Source organism: Thermobia domestica, chromosome 2 (genome assembly GCF_964235325.1).
Source record: "Thermobia domestica chromosome 2, izTheDome1.hap1.1, whole genome shotgun sequence".
Classification (NCBI taxonomy): domain Eukaryota; kingdom Metazoa; phylum Arthropoda; class Insecta; order Zygentoma; family Lepismatidae; genus Thermobia; species Thermobia domestica.
In genome coordinates, this window is record NC_137455.1 from 184,733,172 (window position 1) to 184,755,291 (window position 22,120).

The following is a 22,120-nucleotide window of genomic DNA, read 5'->3' on the forward strand; positions in this document are numbered from 1 at the left end:
GAATAATGTATCTGTTTGTATTTCGATTAAATGAGAAAATGTCTTCTGCAATGTACTCGTAATACTTCTCACTTTGTACATTTTGAATACGCTTCGTAATTGGATTCAGACTCGTATGTGGACACAAGTTTCAGTAAAAGTTATAAAACGGAGAAAGATGACAAATGACGAACTTTTTAAAATATACATTTTAACCTCAGATTTGTTCCCATCTCTGACATACGGTACTTAGACTTGGGAGGAAGGGGGCGCCACGGGCGCAATAATTCGTAGATCCGGCCCTGTTGTCGGGCATGTTAAACAATGTCCCGCCGTAAAAATTTGCATGGTATAAAGTTCTAGCGTTTTTCATTCATTAGTTTAAAAGTTACAATGGCGTATCAAGATAAAAGGTATACTCTATATATACACAAGGACGTACGCAGAGGGTGAACCCGGGGGCTCGGAATCCCCAAAATCAACTTCACCTTGGAAGCGTCCTTTCAAGTGGTGTTTTGAGTTTGGGGAATACGTGATAGTCTCGTGGAGGTAGATCTGGGGAATAAGGATAATTAAGATACTGAAACCCTAGGTCAAGCAATGCGAGTTGAGTCTGCAGTGCTGGATTCAGTACTGTGCTAATTGCTTTTTTGGTTTTTCGCTTCGTTGCACTTGCAATTTTTGTGAGTAATACAGAATATTACTCTGCAATAAATGTCTAATCCTTTGGCAGTAGTCTATGAGTATGACCCCATCCATGCTTATCCCAGAAGAATGTAGCAAATACTTTCCCAGCGACTTCTGTCTCGGAATTTCTTTGAGAAAGAATAACCTGTCGTCACATTGACTGCTATTTCGTTTCAGGATTGTAAATAAGTTCAGAATTTAAATAAGTTTCGTCCATGGTTACTATTCGTAACAGAAATTGGTCAGCTTCGCGGTCAAAAATTGGTGATGACTTCTCTCGATGACCTCACTCTTTCACGTTTTTGATCTGCTGACAGATTTTAAGGAACTAGTTTTTCCGAGAGTGAGTATTCCCAAGTCATTATTGAATTATGCTACTGACGCGTTCGAGAAATGCTCACAATCTCTGCCACAACTATGGCTGAGATTCAGCGATTTTCAATAATAATATGAATTTCATCCGCGATTTCAGCGATTATCACAGTTTCTGGTCCTTCTGCACGTAGAGAATTATCTATTGAGAAATAGTCACGTTTAAAAGTGTCATCTACTTCTTCGCCTCTGCATATGACGAAGAGTTTTGTATTGCTTCACTGATTTTCTCATGAATTTCCTTCGGTGATTTTCCTTGGAATAAAAATTTGATGGCAGTTCTGATCTGTGTTCGTAAAATTCGCTGATTGGGTATAAATGATCACTTCAAGGGCCTGAGAAACACAGTAATAATTTCGTTATTAATATGAAAATTTGCTTTGTACGTACAGAGAAATGTTCTTTAAAATTGTAAAATTTCATCATTCCATGTGCAATCTCTCTGGGTTGGGCTACTACGAACTTTTCAGCAGGCCCTCATATTATATAATTAGAAAAAAGCTCTAATAATATATTTCCTTTGCATAAAGACATATTTATGGTGATCACGAATAAGAATGATTTAACGATTCTATTAATAATTATGCTTATTTAATGAGTTCAATGAAAAAAAAAGAAGTTTTATTAAGCATACAACCTCAATTCGTCTCCACGAATATACACTACGAGATCTCGTGTCTGAGAGCGTGGAAGTTGGGTGAGTGGAAGATAAGTATACTACGTCGTAACTTCGCTGTCTTCATAAATCGACAGACGATTAGGATTTCTTTACATTAGATAAGATATATTTTTAAAGGTCATTTTAAACTTTTCGCGTTCAACGGACATTACGGAGCCCAGACTGACAAACTGATTGTTATCATTATACAGATACATAGCTGATATAAGTAAATAAATTGCGAAATCAACATATAAAAATATTTACATGATAATACAGGAAAAACAGTTTTCGGTCTCAGAAATATTGATAGCAGTGATTATTTCAGGGAGTGGCCCGGGAATGCGAAGTCCTCCCCTTCGCAAAGCCATATCTATTCATACTCAGTGTGGGTTACCACTAACTTCATAGCATTATTTTTACTTCTTTTGTATAGAAATCCTTTCCCGGAGATCGTCATCTGAACTCATTACTGATTGATAGGCATAACTTATTCTGTTAGAATTAAGAATTAAGCTGAAGTATGGGGGTCTGCCTTTGAAAATTAGATCTACTACGAGGTCTAGGTAGTAAGTTTACTCGTATTTACAATATTTGATTCTCGAGAATCTTACGAAGTTAGCCAGGACAATTCACAAGTCGCACAAACAAATTAGTTTATAACCTCTATTTTATGTGGTTCGTCGCAAGAGTATCTCTTCTACTGAAAATTTATCAAACGTACTTTATAAAGGAAACATTTTTGGACATTTATGACAATCACTGGCAGCTATAGGATTCTGAACAAGGGGTGTATAGAAAATAGCGTTCGTTCTCTCTATACAGAATGAAAACCTATTACATAGTATGGCACCTTTTATATATCAGGTTGTCTAGAAAGCATTGAGCCTTCAGGTCAAAACTAAGATCTAATAGTATTTGAAAATAACCTTATAAAAGCACATATGCATTATTTTATTCGGTGACCTTTTGCCAGTTTTACCAGTAAAACCGTAATCTCGTCGCTATAGAACTTCTAGAGTTTCTGTTTTATTTTTTTTTAAAAAAACGGTTTTCACAAGCCTTTTTTGAAACTAACTTATCACCATTCAAGGAGTTCCACAGAGACCGAAACAAATTACTCTGACAGTACTAGCTCTGGGCTATACGGTGGATGAATTAAAATCTCTCAGCCAAGCTATTTAATTTCTGTTGGGTAATTAAAGATGTATGTGGTCCGGGACTGTCAGCATGATATAGAACACACTTTCTGTTGAACAGTTTTATCAGTTTCCTTTGAATTGCATGGCTTACTTGCGCTAATTGTTAATAATACAGATCTGAGGCTATCGTTCTGCCCGGCACCAGCAGCTGGAGATGCACGATGCCCTTTCACTCCCACCGAACTCTCAGCGTAACATTTCTGGGTGTCAGTGTGACTTAGCCACAGACCGTGGAACTGCTTCTTGCTTTCACCACAATTTTCCTCATACCGTTGTATAGATTATGCATTATACGTCACTCGTGATCAACTGCAGAAATGGTTTGAGTTCTTTATGTTTCATTACAGATGGACATTTGATCAAGTAAACGTTTTGAGTCAAATCATGTGGCACTCCAACGTCGAGCTTGTTTTTGTAGCCAGCTTTCTCCAAATGGTTTACCACTGATGGATGTTTAGGTCACTGGCAATGTCATGACTGTTTACATGCCAGTCTTTCTCGGCTTTTACAAGATCATCCACTTTTGCTGTAATTGATCATTTACTGCAAGGAGCATCTCAGGCATCGAAATTTACAGAACGAAAGCGTTTGAATTGTGAATTGTCTTTGCTTCTGATAGCATGTCTTGCCCGTAAAGAGCACAAACTCCTTCTCATTACCACGAGAATGGTTGCAAATAGAAAGATACGTGACTTTTTTTTTTTTTTTTTTTTTTTTTTTACCATCAGTACTGCGGCACGTATGAGCTGCTAGAAACCATGGGAAGGTACGAAGAAACACGAACGTATCGCGTTCGAGAGGGAAGGAGTAAACATGGGATATCATCAGTACCATTTATTTGAAACTGTACAAGAACGTAATGACAATAAACATGACAGTAGATCGAATGATAGAGACATGTGCAACGGGCATAAATCTAGTATGTTAAACTATATTCAAAATGATGGTCATCCGATGCGATACAGGCATTTAGGCGCACACGCAAAGATCGCTCCACAGAATGTAGAATCGCATGTGGAATGACCCTACAGGCTATATTACTGCGCTGCTATATACCATTTGGTGGTGTTGGCACATCCGTTAGAAAATGTCCTTCAGTTTCCCCCAGAGAGAAAAGTAACGACGTTACATCTGGAGAACGAGCCGGCCATGTGACAGGTCTTCCCCGTCTTATCCATCGATTGGGAAACTTATTATTCAAACATGTTGTAGCGCGTCATGCATTGTGTGCTGGTTACCCATAATATTGATACCACATTTCTTCCTCTGAAAGGTATGTCCTCGCGGTGTTACACTTTCGGTGTTCCTTAATTTCAGAGCTAAAAAAACGTCGCGATGACTCAAGTCTGTCCGGATCTCTCTCTGCGTACATGGCTCAAAGTTCACAGGAATTACATTAATACCATCACTACTTTTTATTACGAGAATGATTCAAAAACATGAAAGCCAGTTAACAACCAGGGACTTGCAACATAGTTTGAAGAGCTAGACAATTACTGAAAAAAAGTTTATCTGGAGGTTATATTACTTCATATCTTGGTTGTGTTTTGTTTACTTCCTCGCGCCTGAAGCTGATATATACTCTTTCATTTGAGAAACTAACCATTAGCGGAACTGCATTACACTGACTGGCAGAGTACTTTTCCCTAGTATATCACCATTCATTCTTGGACTGTCTTGGTGCAGCGCAGAAAATGTATTAAAAAAAAAAGAAAAAAAGAAAGAAAAAGAAATCAAGGGGTCGGGACATTACTGACTGACAATATTTAAAATAACGGCCACTAATCAGGTTAAAAACAGGAACTTATTCAAACAAAAAAGAAAAAAAATGCTGCTCTACTTTGCTGATTAAACAATCTCTCCTCCGTTTCATATTTATATACCATATTGAAATAACATTATCATTGGAGTCTTCGTGCATCGTTTTTTTTTTTTTTTTTTTTAATATCAGTAAACAAACTAAACATTTTTAAAAGGTGAGAAAATTGACAACTGTACATATTCTGAATGAGACCTGCAACGCATGTAAGATGAAACCACTAATTCTACAGACAAAAATTACTTACAATGGATATAATTCCCAGACAGACTGCACACATACATACTACGTATAACAAGGATTTCTCTTTTTTTCATAAGATCAGTTTTATCTACCAATCGTCAGTTAATACTACTGATACTCGAGCTATTATATAACATTTATCAAGAAATTACCACACTCCTGGAATATGATTAGATAACGTAAATATAATCGTTGCATAATAAAGTTGATTTAAAACTTATTTTCAGGATTATTTAAAACTTATCATTTTCATCAAAGGTAATTGGGGATTATATACTTTCGCTGAGTTTTCACTAATTTATAATAATTCTATTATAATGAACTAGCAGCGTTCACCCCGCTTCGCTGCGGTCACCCCGGAACGCAATAAACTTTGTTACTTAGATAATTTTTACTTTTTCGCTTTCAAGTGATATGATAAAAACCATAGTAGATTGCAGTAAATGTTAACATTATATCGCCTGTCATTTATGTTAACCCGCCGAGTGACACGGTCATGCGGGTTGCATATAAATACGTTTATTTTTACCTATGATGAACTAACAAAGGATTTGTACGTTATGGACACTTGAATGGTCAATTATCTCAAGACACTGGTAATTAAAAATTAAAGTGATATGATAAAAACCATCTAGGGTCCAAATCCTAATAACCCCCCAAAAATGAAAGAAATTGGTTCAGCCGTATTAGCGTGATGAGGGAACAAAGGATTTGTGCGTTCTCTTTTATATATAAGATTAAGATTCCATATGACGAAGAAATTAAATGAGGCCCAAGCGATTTGATATTCTGTAAACCATGAACGATTAGGAGGATCAGTACTACACGTATGAAAGAACTTTGATTGGTTTTCTGCACCTTTTGAGATTTAGACTGAAGAAAAATGTCTAAGACAAGTATAGTGCTGCTGCTAGTAATCCAGTTTTATAGGCTGGCCAGATGTCTGGAACAATAACAATATTAATCACTACTAATTAATATAGGTGCATTTGAATGTTAGATTTATTTTTATCCCGAAGATAGTTTTTCTGCTTTTACTATTAGCATCATTAGTGAAACATGTAACAAACTTAATATTCAGTCTTAAATTGTGAAGAGATCGTAACTTATTACTGATTTTGAAACTTACATAGAATGTTACCCGCTTCGCTGATGAAATGCTAAAACGTACTAGAAACAAGCATTCCAACACTATACAGACACCAATACCCCCCCTTCTCCTGCTCGTTCTGCAATAAGGGAGTGTTTTTGTAATTTACATCTCAAACACTTTTCAACAGTGAACCATCATTTGACAGAAGAATTGAACCAGCATTCAACTGAAGAACTACTGTTTATTTGTCAATTAACGCAATTTTTTTTAACTAACGTAAGTATAGTATCGTTGGAGTTAAACAAAAATTCGTTGTTTTACATTCATCGTCCGCCTTCTTTGAAGTGTTTGAAATGGCGATTTGCCATAAAAACGTATTACTGTTTCTTGACATCCACTAGATTCATGCATATATGCATTTTCACTCAACTTTGCTTCACAGAATTTTCACTAATCTACGGAAATTTTGGAATCGGACGTGGTATTAGATTCTTACCGCTGCCAGCTGCAATACAGTAAAGTCTGAAATGGAAACTATTCTTGCGGTACTGATTCCATACCAAGATTCTGCTTGTAATGTTATTTTTAGTATGGCGGTCAATGTCGAAACTGGAAATCGTACCGCAGGATAAAAAGAGAGATCGAACGTATTCTTGGAACGCTGAGTATTTTTTATATGGATGGACCATTTATGTTGATACGTCCATCTTGTAAATATTAGACAAATGGACGATGGACAAATAACGCTGAAATTTTGTACCATGCAAATATCGGCACGGGCACCAAAGGTTCATAGTGTTGCCAACCCAACATAACGTACTTTCTAAAATGCACTAGGTCAGGTTATTACATATTTTAAATCTACACTTTGAATGAAAACTCACAATGTTACATTTATCATTCAGTGTTGTAAACTAAGAAATGCAATCTGCAGCAGTGGATGGCAAATGGTAAGTTTTCGTTTTGCATGTCGATTTGTAATAATCTGACGTAATGCCATTTAAAACAAGTATAACTATGTGAGTAGACAACACTTTTAGTCTCGTGGTATCACAGGGTATGCCAGTGTCTCCCCACCGATATTTGCATGGTACAACATTTCAGTTTCCGCCCCCCCCCATTAGTTCAAAAGTTACAAGGATGATATCAAGACAAATGGTCCATCCTGTATACGTAAATCTTGCAATCCCTTACCATTTCTGCTCTGATACTTGTTGGCACAGCCATATTCATTCTAAACGACTTCCAATACTTATCTACAGCATATTCTGGAAACAAAGTCTAAGATTATGAATAGGATCCAAGTAACGTAATATAGAAGGTCAAGTAGAACCATCGGCAACACTGCCATCACCACACGATCAGCACTCCAGGAAAGATGAGAAATCAGACAATAAGTTCAGGGAACGGAGACAGTGGTACTGGAGGTCTCGAATATGAACAGCGAAGGTGAGTCCTTGTCAAACTGCAGGCCCAGAAAACGAACAAAGTCCACAGGCATAGTGACAGAGGCGACGAAAATGAACACTGTGTTTTGGTGAAAGCAGTACTGGCAGACCATCGCTGAAGGCGGTTCAGCGTTAACTGCAACTGTCGTGTAATAGTACGGAGATCACGACAGCGATAGTAGATCGTAAAATCATCCATATAAAGCAACCCATGAATAGGAGTGGAAAGCTGCGACATCACGCTGTTCACCACCACAGCAAAGTCACACTCAATACACTGTTCTACAGAACTCCATTCTTCTGCGGAAAGAGCAGAAATAGTAAATCCAAGATTGACTCGAAAACAACGTTGAAGGAAGTTCTTGAGGACAAGAGCCAAGTGACCACGTAAGCCCCAGAAATGCATCTGACGCAAAATCCCGTAACACGAAGCGGTGTCTTAGATCTTTTCTAAATCAAAGAAGATTGCTATCAGATGTTCTTGAGGGCGAAGGGCTTCCTGGATAGCATTTTCAAGATAAATCAGATGACTTGTAGTTGAACGAAAGCACCGAAAGCCACATTGGAGATTGAAAATACGTCTGTTGTGTTCAAGAAACAGATTAAGCGAATATTGGTAATTTCTTCAAAGTTTACACAGATGGCTAGTCAGGGAAATTAAGTGGCAGCTTCCGCTAAATGTGGCAGGTTTGGCACGCTTCAAAATAGGAATAATGTATGCTTCATGCCAGTCAGCAGGGAAAGTCTTCAAGTCAAATATGATTATCCAATTCAAGATTTTGTTTGCCTTTGCACGTATCCTTCGTAGAACGCAGAACGGTATCAAGTTCAGCAGCGGATCAAGCCAGATTGTAAGGTTCAGTATTCCGAGAGCGAAACTGAAGAGGCGTACCCTCGGTACGTTGTTCGAGTGAGGTACTCCGGTTTAGTATTGAGTAGATCTTGAGACAGCAGCAAAATAACGTCCCAGTTCAGTGATAACTCTGTCTTCATCCTTCATCAGTGACTAACACACCATTGATGATAAGGGCAGGGACTGCAACAGAAGAAACATGCCTCTGGAGAAACTGCGACCAGCCCGCAGACATGGAACTCCTAGTAGTAAGAGATGAAATAAGTGTGCCAGCTATGACATTTAGCTTGCTTAATCAAATAGCGAGTACGAACAAGGCGAAACGGAGTCAAATTATCTGTAGGAGCACAATGGAAAGAACGAAGAGCTCGACGTCGGGCCAGTATAGCGTGGCCAATCTCCTCAGACCAACAGAGAACTGTTCAGTTACGCCGAGAACAATCATAGATAGGAATGGGTTATGTGCTGCTGCCATTATACTCCACTGGAAGGCCTCAAAATGGTCAACAGAAGAACGAAGTTCTAGAGGAAATTAAAAAGTCACAGAAAACCGGCCCCAATGAGCTTTACGTAAATTGTAAGCAGTGAAAGGAGTTGAAGGGATGAGCGGAAGTCTAGTGAAATGATAGGAAAATGGTCAATGCCACAGAGATAGTTATGCACTCATCACGTTAGGTGGAGTCCAAGTTGTGGACTACAAAAGAAGAAGACCAAATGAGTAGGAACCCGTAGTGGTAGTGAAATGAGTAGCACTGCCATCGTTGAGGATCTATAAGTTAGCGTGATCAAAGAAAGTGGCAATCTCTTGAGCTCCAGGCTCGGTATGAGATTCCCATAGTGCATGCCAAGAATGAAATCAGCCACAAAGAAATATTGAGTGGAAGTTGACGGGCGAGCAGTTCAAGACCTGTAGCAATAACGACGTCATGGCGAGTAAGGTAGGCACAATACATAGTAACATGCTGCCTCAAATAGACAATGGCAGATAAAATCAGCAAATCGCTGTTCATATGTAAGACAGCAGTGATAGCAGGGCCGGATTAAGGGAGGAGCTTAGGGGGGCTATAGCCCCGGGCCTCTAGGTGGACAGGAGCCTCCACTCTGATCAAAATCTCAACTGGTTATCTAAAAAGAACCATAAAGATACAATCATCACAAAATATGCAAAATATTCCCTTAACTTTCCACATTTTTTCCACCCTCGGGCCTCCAGATAGGTTAATCCAGCCATGAGTGATAGGCATCACATACATTAATTGCTACACCATCTGCTGCACAACCAGCAGAGAGCTGATCATGACGATACAAAGTGTAAGCAGAGAGAAATGAATTGCTAGTAGCAGTAAAATGTATTTCTTGTCAGAAGACTGAAGGCTGAAACCATGTCAACAGATGTTTACATTCTGCATAGTGCGTGGAATAGCCATTCACATTCCATTGAAAAATGGACATATTCAACAAGTTTTAAGAAGTGGAGTGCTGCGTTTTCCTTTATTACGACCTTCAACGAGAGTAAAATTATCAACATCCTCCTCCATTATACCATCCATGAGGGACTCGCCATCGTTAGGAAAACTGCGTGATGAATGTTTCTTAGCTCCAGGTGGGCTAGAAGACTGAATGCGTGGAGATTTCTTATGCTCATTAGGAGAATCAGCTGCTGGCGAGTTGAAGGCAGTTTCATTCAAAACCTGACTTGTATCCAAAGTGGAGACTATTTTGGAAAGATGGGTTTGTTCTCCCATCCCAAAATCACACGTACGGCCATTAATATTACCCGATACATACATATTTCCTTATTATTCCAGTTGGTTCTACAATTTTGAATCATTTCGTACAAAATTTTGCAACGTATGTAATAATCAAGTGTCGTTCTAGTTTTCTTATTTCGAGCAACCATTTTAAGCTTTCTATCGAAAAATATCAGTATTAGCTAAAACATCGTGTCAATACAATGGACGGCTCTTTGGCGCTTAAAAAAAAAAAAAAAAATCAACGCATGTAGCATTGTTCTTTACATTTAGTGCTTTGTCTACAACTGGCAAATTTCTTTTGAAAATATTGACATTTTAACAAAATTCCACATATACTTATCTATTTACGATCATATATTATTAGAAGATATATATTATTAAAATTTTAATACTCAAGCTTGAGAGAGTGTTACGTACTAACTACAAAAAGACTAAAGCTACTGCGTGTTCGTATCCAGGAAACAAAATTTCTATGAACAACGAAAAATTGTCTTACGTCAGATGCTTTGTCTCTATAAAAGGTGTTGGTTAAAAACCTGAAAACAACTGCTTAAACGTAAACAAACAAACAAACAAACAACAACAACAACAAAAAATTATAGTGGCCAAACACATGCTTCGAAAGTTGGAATTGTTTGTAACTATATTAATCTGTCTCAATTTTTACGTTATGATTATAAAACGCGAAATCAAACTAAGTACTAATCTGCATTGACCAATAGTTGATTACTTTCTACCAGGGTTGGCAAAAACCATGGTTTTTATTAAAAAAAAACCAAAAAAAAACGTTTTTTTTTGGTTTAAACCAGGTTTTTATGGTTTCAATGATTTGCTCTATATATTCATATCATATATGGACAAAAATAAGTTTGTTTCGCCTTGATGTTATTATGCAACAACCGGGTTATGCTGGAAGGGGTCACATAAGCTTAAAGTGGAATAAAAACCGCTTCTCGAGTTACATCCGGGAGAAATTGTCCTCCATTTGAACTCAGAACCAGGACTAATCGGCCACAAATGCGATACGTCTGCCGACTCACTCACGAAGGAATCCTGATAAAAAAAAATACGTTGTACTGATCTTTACATGCTTCTCAATATAACTGTCAAGAGTAATTTCAGAAGGACAAAAAGATAAACAGTTGCACAAGTGAAACCATTACACAGAATTTCATATAAACAATTTCAAAGTACTACGGAGTACAGAAGAACTAATTTAGTTCAAGTTAGTTAACAACGACTTTTATTGGTCCAAATTAAAGAAATACACCGACTTAATCTGCATATCAATAAGAAAAGTGAATAAAGATACGAATTATTTGAGTACACTTTGGCTCAAACTCATTTATACATAAATAGATACCAAAGATACTTATTTCACTAAATGCCTCTCGTGGGGTCTGTATGATTCCCCCCCCCCCCACACAAAAAGTACGGCATTTTCGATGTATTTTATCAATAGTAAACATTGAAACGAAACAATATTTAGAATTTTTCTTCGATTGCAATTACATAACAATAATAACAACTACAAAAAAATCACAAAATAAACATGTATAAACTTGTAAAAAAAGTTGCTTTTGTAGTATAATCTTTTTGAGTAATGAATGGGGAATTTAGGTCTGAATATAATACGAATAATATACGGGAGTGAAACGTGATAACCCACAAATGTGTGTTCATCAAGATTTTACAAACACTTACACTTTTACGAACATTTTTTTGTTTTTTGGTTTAAACCAGTTGGTTTTTTTGAAAAAACCAGCTGGTTTAAACCAGCCAACCCTGCTTTCTACGGTCTACTTTGACCAAAATATTCTTGCTGTTCTCGACATCCCACTTCATGAAGCGCTCAGAGGGAAGGAAATAACTCGTGTGCCGAAAAACCAATGGGAAGTTGCTGTAACTATTGACCTGCCACAATACACGCACGTTGCACGCACACAGCAAAACAATCACAACTCATTCAGTGTAGAATAGAAATGGAGATATCGAAGCAGCCCGTTTGCGGATGTTTGTTGTAAAACAAATGGATTGACAGCAGCCACATCAATTTGTCGAATACGTCAGGCATTTTTGGAGATTATTGGAATACGATATCCGATATTTGGAATATTATCCGATATACACACACATTTTCATGTTATTCCAGTTAAAGTTAGGTGATCGATCTCAGCCTTTGTGATGAATCCCGGTGTGGGCGACCACAGGTGTTAACTGACGAAGCTTTGAACGTAGCCAAGGATGACAGATGTCGAACACTGAACTTGCCGAACGTTTTTAGGTTTCCGAGAAAACAGACTTCACTACATCGCAAAGAGAAAGTGTACAAATTGAACAGGTTGAGTGCCCCACACATTGTCGAATGCCAATAAGGAACGAGCGACTGTCGTTGCTTCGGCATCAGAACATGTCCATACTATGGTCAAGTGCTCACGAATAACAAAGTTGGTCTATACAACATGACACTCCCAGTAGGATATTGCGCCTCTGCACTTATGCAAGATCATGCTGTCTGGTGAAATAGTCGTCAAATGGTGCATTACTACCAGACCACACAGTCACTGCGGACCTGTATTTGCAGCAGTTGCAGCATTCATTGCAGCAAGACTCATCGTTGATTAATCGCCAAGGTGTGGTGTACCTCAACAATGCGAGACCACACGTGGCAAGGACGACTAGGAATACCATTCAACGACTTGGATTTGAGAGTGCTATCCATCATACTCGCCGAACCTAGCGACAACAGATCATTTGACCCATTCCTTGGACAACCACCTCCATGAGAAATAATTCAATAACAAGGCAGATCTGTGGCATGCACTCTTGAACTTCTTTGGATCAAAGACTCTCAGAAATTTTACATCGAGCGGATTGTACTGTTGGAGGAACGTTGGTTAACGGTGCTGGATGCTGACGGAGATTTTTTCAAGACCTAACGCTTAGTATCATGTGTTGTATGTCTGATTATCACGAATAGTAAGTACTTTTTTTGTTAATTTGTAGGTAAGATTTATAGATGTTCCTTGCTTCCTTTTGAGCATTTAGATTTTAGGTTTAAGGTCCCTTGCAGGCGAGGCTAAATGTGACGTGGAGCTACAGATTAACTGGGATTCGATCTACATGGAACTCCTGCTGGGAATCGAACTGCCACTTCTTGAATTTCTGTTACAAAAAAGGAAAAGGAAACAATTCCTCAGTAATTATCCTCTTAGCATTCTTGATCGTTTTTTTTTTCTTCCTTCCGATGCCCATAGATTATTGTATTATATCGGGCAAGAATGTCGAAACAATCCTGTTATCTTGGATTGAAGGATTCTTAACACGTATCCCGACATAATCCAAATATCGGGTCATTGTAGTACACGTTCAACTAAATGATCTTGTTCAGTGCATTGCTTTTTGATACCAATGCTCTTATCACTCGGCCTTACGGATCTGTCTTTAATGGCTATTGGAAGCAACAGATAAAATTAGAAGCAGGCGATTTCGGTTTGAAAGTCTTGCTTTCTATGAACAGAGAGAGACAACACTGAACATGTTACCCTTTAGGGAACCGACCGCTAATTAGCGAACCATCAATTTGTTTGCATGAGCGGAACCAGGTGTACTTATTGCTCCATAGTGTTGACCCTTCTTTCTAAGGGCCAGTGTGTGTGTGTGTTAATTTTTCATGATTTCGTTATCAGGTTGTCAGAATATTAGCCATTACAAACTCAGTGTCAGGACTTACGAAAAATCGGCAACATTTGACAATGTTCCACCATTATATCCGTTAAAACGGAGGATGAATTTACCTACGCTTAGCTCCAACTGTCTTGGATGCTGGGTAAATATTTTCTTATTCTGCGCTCTCACGAGGAACTCAACCCCAAAACCTTTAGCTACTGCGTAAAAGCAGGTGCCCTTTACAAGTGACATGTAATCGCACTTCATCTTAGTTCGAGTAAGCGTTTGGCAACTCCGATGTGTTAGTACTCACGGTAACTTCGCAAATACATAGTTGTTACAGTAGCCTCCCAGCAGTGAAATTAACGTATTTACAGCAATGTTCGAGTATTCATTAGGAGGAATATCGTTATCGGGATATTCTGTGAGTTTTAAATTGATTGACTCAGCTTCGTTAGTGTCCACTAGGGAAATCATCGGGATGTTTGCGAACTTTAAATTGATCGATCCCTGATCCACGGTTAATCTTACTTTTGGATTCTATAGATTCGCCAGACTGTGAAATCGTTAAACTACTCCTTTTCACTGGAAGAAGATATTGACTATTTGAGAATTAACCAAGTTGTTCATATTTTTTAAAAAATATATCCTATGTATATACTCGTAGAGATTGAATTATGGGGGTTGACTTTCAGTAATGTCGTACAAACGCGTCATTAATGGTTTATAGAAGAAAGTGTAGTTATCAGTCGCGTTGTATGGCGATACAGCATTTCCATAAACTTGGAGAACATAAATTTATATTTTAATCGTAATATTAGTAACTATTGTACCAGGTGTAATCAGGAACTAATATTACGATTAAAATATAAATTTATGTTCTCCAAGTTTATGGAAATGCTGTATCGCCATACAACGCGACTGACAACTACACTTTCTTCTATAAACCATTAATGACGCGTTTGTACGACATTACTGAAAGTCAACCCCCATAATTCAATCTCTACGAGTATATACATAGGATATATTTTTTAAAAAATATGAACAACTTGGTTAATTCTCAAATAGTCAATATCTTCTTCCAGTGAAAAGGAGTAGTTTAACGATTTCACAGTCTGGCGAATCTATAGAATCCAAAAGTAAGATTAACCGTGGATCAGGGATCGATCAATTTAAAGTTCGCAAACATCCCGATGATTTCCCTAGTGGACACTAACGAAGCTGAGTCAATCAATTTAAAACTCACAGAATATCCCGATAACGATATTCCTCCTAATGAATACTCGAACATTGCTGTAAATACGTTAATTTCACTGCTGGGAGGCTACTGTAACAACTATGTATTTGCGAAGTTACCGTGAGTACTAACACATCGGAGTTGCCAAACGCTTACTCGAACTAAGATGAAGTGCGATTACATGTCACTTGTAAAGGGCACCTGCTTTTACGCAGTATCCCAGGGAAGCTCCAGACCAAAATTTTATTGAAAAGGCCTGGTTGCTAGGCACCCCCTGCTGTTCAGACCAGAGCAGAAACTGTACCGTAGCAAAAGGCTGCAGATGTCTACAATTTACATCGTTGTACAAGTAACAAAAATGGACATTATTCTATGAGGTGTCATTGGATTCCGAGTTCGCTCACGTCTAACACTCATTGACATGGTTTTGACCAACCAATGGTACATTGGTGAGATAATGAATATAAATGTAGATTCAATATTGCAGGTTCTGCATGGGGTCACTTCCAGAGGGATAACGCGCGACGCAATATTCTACACTTCATGGATGGATATTTATGTTCCACTGCTTCCTTGGCCAACGTCCTCATCTTATCTCTCGCCGAACTATCACTCATGATTCAGTCTGATCAGTAACAATGCCTCCCACAGCTAGATAAAGATATGGCATCATGTCGCAGACGAAATGGCTTGCTATACTTCAAGAGGACTCTAAGGTCTCGTCTTTTCGATACCAGTCGATCTGCAGTCCTTGTACACGTTCACGGTTAGCTACAGTCTCTACTACGCTACATACACTACTAGCCTCTGGGCTTGGCTAGGATTTCGCGGCCTATTACACACGACATGTGTACAATGTACGTCCATCAATGTACAATTCTTAGTTTTAGTGAAATTATTTAATTTTATACTATTTGATCAAAAACTACTCGAGCATGTAAATAGATAAAATGATAAGGGAGAAAATCTCAGAGTAAGCAAAAGTAATTAGTTTTCAGTAAACGATTCCATAACTGGCCAAAAGATTTTTTTATTATATAGAGTAAGAAAAAAACCTAGTGACAGAATCTTTGGAGACTCATGACGAACATTGCTAAATGTGAACTACGAGCGTCCTGCTCAAAACCTTTCTCCAGGCCATCAAAAAAGAAAAGCACTAAAACTGTATGAATAACGGGAGTGGCCTGCACCAGCAGTCTTACCGATACGTAATATTGTTAGAAGCCACGATAGTTCCGCGGTAGATCAGACCTGGTGAGAGGTTGGATTTCAGGTCATGTGAACAATGTGTGGGTTTTCTCGGCGTTCTCCTGTTTCCCCCCATATCATTTCACTATTTCATAATTATCGATTGTGATTTACAATTCAGCCCACTGTAGATTAAGGAATGGTCTACATATACCACTGGTGGCAGATTGGAATATCCTACAAAACTGGCATGGGTACGAAAATCCTAAACAGTGCTGGAGTTTGTATTATATTGACCTTTCAGCTTTTTGCTACTGTAGATAAAATATGTGGTACCAAATACACAGTTGGCTCTAATTTACTTCAACTGACAATTACTGCTTCAACTCTCTGGGTAATTTGAAAAGCAAACTAGATTACTCTAAAATTACAAAAAAAAAAAAAAAAAAAAAAAAAAAAAAAAAAAAAAAAACTGACAGCTAGTACACCATATGAAAGCAACTAAAATTCAAAACTACATTTTTTTTTTTTTTTTTTTTACGAAGTCTGACAGCAAATGAGAAATACCCTGTTTGACACCTTCTTCCTTCGAATAGGTCCCTTGAATGGGACAGGTCGAATCCTCCTGCCCGGAGCACGAGGAAATCTCGAATTAACCATGGTTAAGCAAACACCACAATAATCAGGCTGAAAAGAAAACGCTATAAGTGTTACCCTTTGCTTGATTAACTTTATAACTTAAAGCAAATTTTACTTGATTAACTATAACTTAAAGCAAATTTTACTTGATTAAATTTATAACTTAAAGCAAATTTGTGTGTTGCTTACTCCTATATTCAGTTTTCTGTTTTCAATTTGATCTTATTCGGAACCATGTACCGTATCATTCCGAAGACTACTTTTAAGAGTATTTTGTGTATACTAATCCTATATTCATGTAAAACGAAATTAACAAAACAATGTTCACAATTTACAAAAGGCAAATATTTAAATAAAAGGAATTATATGCTCAAGTGTACGGACGAGTATGCCATTGCCAAAACACAAAACAGCTGCTTGTCAATACACCACTCAAAAGGTGGAAAATTCAGTATGCGGTTCCGCTACAGGTAGGCTACTAACTACCATTTGGTACGCTGTCAACTGTCAACACCTTTCAATGTGGAAAGTCAACGAAGCAGCATTATTCTGGCTTTTTGTGGCAAGTGTGACACTGAAATTACAGAAGGACAAGCTTCGTATGGAACAGTATGAATGGATGGGAATATTTAAAAAACTGACAAAACAGTGATAAACTCCAAGTGGTTGATAGTTTAGCCTGGCAAACTAGGTAGTTGAACAGCTCATGAATAATGAATCCATAACTACAGTGTAGAATTCAGCATAACTGCTGTAGAATTCAGCATAGTTGCATACCCTTTAATACTAGCAGAATCGGACGATAACGAGGAAATTCAAAGCTGATTGAAATGACGACCAGAAAATTTTATTACTATCTTTAAAAACAAAATACGGTATATACAAACCCGTGGATAAGGAGACAAATTGTGTTGGGATGAGAAAAGTACTGTCAAAAATAAGAATTCTAAAACTTACAAACCAACAAAAAGTATATTACTTCATACTTTTCCCCTCGCACATTTAATTGTTGATAATTACAGTTGAAGTCTGATCTACATCAAGATGACACAAAGGAAATTCTCCCAACAGACAACTAGAAATGTCAAGTGTAATATTTCGAATTTTTTTTTTATAATTTAAATTTTTTTAAAATTTATCATATTTTTTAACATTAATTACAAATCCTTTTATTACTTAATTTACATACTAATAAAATCAATAATTATTTAAAAATTTAAAATTACATAAATATAAATTTGAATATAACGTTTCTACAACAATTAATTTTCCGACATTCTTAGATGAAAATCTCGGCTGAATATATGATTGTTTACAAATATTTAAAATAATAATATTGATTCAAACGGAGGTCGATGCATTTGACCTACTGTGCTCTCTGCTGAGAAAGGGAAAACCAGAATTAGTTTTCTTCGGGTTAACATAGTTCTGTATAATGTATTGCCTGACGCTTTAACTCCCAGAAGATTTGGGGTTTAAATGTATTCTAGATCTCTCTAACTTTATTTCCAAATTTCAATGCTCTTAGTGTACTAAGCGCCGTCAGAAATTATAAAAGAAAAATCTCTTCTAATTCTTTACCAGTGGGTAACGTGCCCATAATAGCGGCTACGTTCCCTCGCTGAATGGCAATGCTAATGCGTTGAATTAGAAAAAAAATAGCTCGAGTGTCTCCTGATTTAATGGATATACGCTTGCCAATTTCGTTAATAAATTTTGCGCCCTCTTGATCCCAGGATCCACTAGATTCAATTGCTATTGTAATAAACCAATACTTATCTAGGAGATTAACGTATTTATTTCTTTTTTCTTTTGCTCTTCGTGCAGCGATAAGTCCTGCTTTGGTCGATGAAAATTGCAGATTGGAGGGTGCATAAGTGTCTGAGCAATTTCGAAAAATAATAATTTAAACAATTAAACTTTGGATTGCACATAATTATGTGAAAATGGCACAGGATGTTACAAGGGTTTTTGTGAGATAGGAAATTAATATTCCCAATTTGACCTTCCTGATCGTTTTACCGGATTAAAAGTAAAGGTTGTAGGCTTCTTCCGTGGCGTAGTTCCACGTAGGCGTGAAAAGTAAAAATGACTGTCCATTCGCCCCCCCCCCCACTAGAGATAGTCCAAATGTAAGTCCGTTGGTATTTCCGACATCAATTGTTTCCCGTGAGTTTCAGAGAAATTTGCTACATACGTAACTTTCACTTTTTTCTTTCTGCAGATGTTTATCATGATTGATATGGACAGGTTCCACCACCTCTCTTAGCGGAGGTAATTACATATAAATCTGTTCTCTTTGCATAACAATAGTGGCATACCAAAAATTATCTTAGGATAGCCAACTAGATACTACACGTCTGATGAGTTACTGTAATTGTTTCAAGGAATTGCTGTTGCTGTGTTTATGGTTCTTAGTTTAACGTCCGACGATTATGCACCGAGGCTAAGCGAGACTGATAAAACTGATATGGTGAAATGATAAGTGGGAGGAAACGGAAGAACCCTTCCCGTAAAGCTCACTTTGCGCGGGCTGGAATGGCAGCGGCCCCATGCGGCAGAAGTGAGCACTACCACTGAGCCATAGCGACACCCCTGTTTCCATGGTGTTACGTGTTATTGGATGAAAGGAGCAATGAGAGGGAACACTTGAGTGATTTTTCTACATTGTGGAACCGCCAGAAAAATTGATACACAAAGTAGTTTGGTCAGATACTGGAAAATCTATAAGTATTGAAATTCTATTAAGAAAAGCATGCCTTTTTAAATATTCTTTAACGTTTAAATTTCTCTTTCATATAGGACAATTCTAATCATACCAAACATCTGGATGATTTAATGTTTAATCTCATGTTAAATACATTTACATATTCAACGCAAAATTTAAAGTATATACACGACTGCACTTACAAATTTCATTAACTTTTAATTTTTAAGCCTCTTGAAAGACATAAGCGTATTCAAATTTAACGTAAAAAGGAGTGTGTTAGCACTGCTACGTGTCTGACGTCATTTGTAAACAAGGAAATAAGTTAGCTATCTTGCAGTCTACGTAAATCTAACAGATGGGTAATACATTTACCTATTTCGAATTACAGCGGATTGTGGTACTAATACAGCTGATTTTCACTGCAACCACTTTTGTACGTTTTCTGCATTTGACAACTACATTACTATATCATTGAAGTACCAATAGTGTATTTTTATGTAGGTAAAACCAGGGCCGTACTGCAACCCAGGGCCCCACCGGGAAAGTACTTTCTAGGGGGGCCCACTCACATGTATGTACTGCACCCTCCCCGACAATAAAAGGAGTCCGGGAGTGTCACTTGGATCAACTATGCTGAAAAGTCTTAAAATGCAAATCTAAAACTTTTTTTAAGGCAGTAATTTCTCCCTGATAGTGACTGATCTGACGTAATGTCCAATCCTCCATTCTAGAGATAGCCAGAACCGGTTTTCGGGTCTGAACGGACCCGTTTTCGGATCCAGGTTTGGAACCGGTTCTTCGGATCCAGGTCTGGAACCGGTTCTGAAAATCGGATCTTCAAGAACCGGTCCCTCGCGAAACCGAAAATATGTGACCATCTCTACGCTAAACCCGAGCTGCTGGCTGGCTGTGAACAGTGTGCTAGATAAAATGGTGGAATCGACAGGCAGGCGCCCAGGCGGCGGCCGCTTGTCTTGTTTGGCTAAATAAACTGGGTAACTGGCAAACTCATTGGCTAAACAGGCAAACTGGCCAACTCATTTGGCTAAACACCCACTGGTGGACCAAATTTTTTTTCTGGGGGCACAAGTGGGTCTGGGCGGGGAGGGCACAATCGCATGGTCCTCTTTGCAGTGTTTTGAAGGTGAACTTTGTGCCTCCTTTACGGGTCTTTGGGGGCTTTCGGATCAAGGTCTGGAACCGGTTCCTAAGATCCGGTTCTGGATCCGGGTTCTCAGACCCAGATCTGGAACCGGTTCCTTAGATCTGGTTCGGGAACCGGGTTTTCGGATACAGGCCTGGAACCGGTTCTGAAAACCGGATCTCCGAGAACCGGTTCCTCGCGGAACCGGAACTTCGTGGCCATTCCTAATCCATTCTTCTTTTGCAACTGTACAATCATCTGCACAAGCTCGATTACTTCATATCTCCCCCTAAAATAACAATGCCATACTTGTACCAGGCTCGCAACCAGCCTCAGAGTTTTGGGGGGGCCATGAATATGTTAGGGGGCAAGTCATTAAAAATTCTCCTACAAATTGTTTTTTGTATTAATAATAGCATTTTGTATTGAGGTCTGGAGGGGCCACGAAAATTTTATGGGGGCAATTACTTTTATCGCCAGGGTATTTTTTTTTGTGTGTGTGTGTATACGTATCTAGTTGTGTGATTTTATCTACATATATACAATCATCTACACACACACACACAATATATATATATATATATATATATATATATATATATATATATATATATATATATATATATATATATATATATATATATATATATATATATATAGTCATTCAGGGGAAGACCGATAGTTGGGGAATACCGACACTTCTAAGCTTACAACACTTAATTCTACCTGGAAGAGAAGATGTCGGCGTAATCAGTACTAAGTGAAACTGTGGGGTGTATGAAATGTATATCTGTAAAAGTTTAAAAATAAGTAGAATGATTTGACCACAAAAGTCGAAGTTTATAAGGTAAGGTATGAGAGATATGTGCGAAGTTAAGGGTCACTGTAAAATTTCAGTCTGTTTTGTTAAGCTCTTATTTGAAAGTAAAAGGTGTATTGTTCAGTACTCATGGCGAACAGCATACAGCTGAAAGTTGTGCAATCATAGGTAGTAGACTCATCAGTGTGCAGTATCTCTAACTTGCATAAAATATAGTTTAGTGCAACATATGCATTCGGGATACTTCCGACCAGGCCCGCAACCAGCCACAGAGGTTTGGGGGACCATGGATATGTTAGGGGGTCCAAGTCATTAAAAATTCTCTTGCACATATCTAAATTGTGTCGTTTGTGTTGAGGTCTGGAGGGGCCACGAAAAGTTTAGGGGGCCCAGGTCCCCTCTAGCCCCCCTTTAGTTGCGGGCCTGCTTCCGACACTCACATTTGGAGCACTTTCGACAGATGATTTTTAATAATGATATATCAAAAATACTACATTAGTATTAACGTATAGATAATAGAATGTCTGCATCATTTTTCCATTGCATGAGATGCTTCTGGAATTTGAACAAAATCTCAGTAGTCATAGAGATCGTAAAGAATGCAA

General features: G+C 37.9%; 1 protein-coding gene across 5 annotated transcripts in view; it reads right to left on the reverse strand.

Annotated features, from left to right (window-relative positions):
* Positions 1-22,120, reverse strand: part of LOC145678157 (maternal protein exuperantia-like) — a 107,239-nt gene that overhangs the window by 7,820 nt on the left and 77,299 nt on the right. For 2 of the 5 annotated variants that reach the window (XM_081748244.1, XM_081748249.1), the window contains exon 2: positions 16,770-16,889. The exons of 2 other annotated variants lie outside the window; for them this stretch is intronic. In XM_081748244.1, coding sequence (XP_081604370.1) covers positions 16,770-16,862 — 93 coding nt within the window. In that variant the 5' untranslated portion in view covers positions 16,863-16,889. Of the gene's footprint in view, positions 1-4,964; positions 5,037-16,769; positions 16,890-22,120 lie in introns of those variants that run through there. One more of the 5 variants, XM_081748252.1, reaches the window with a different exon arrangement.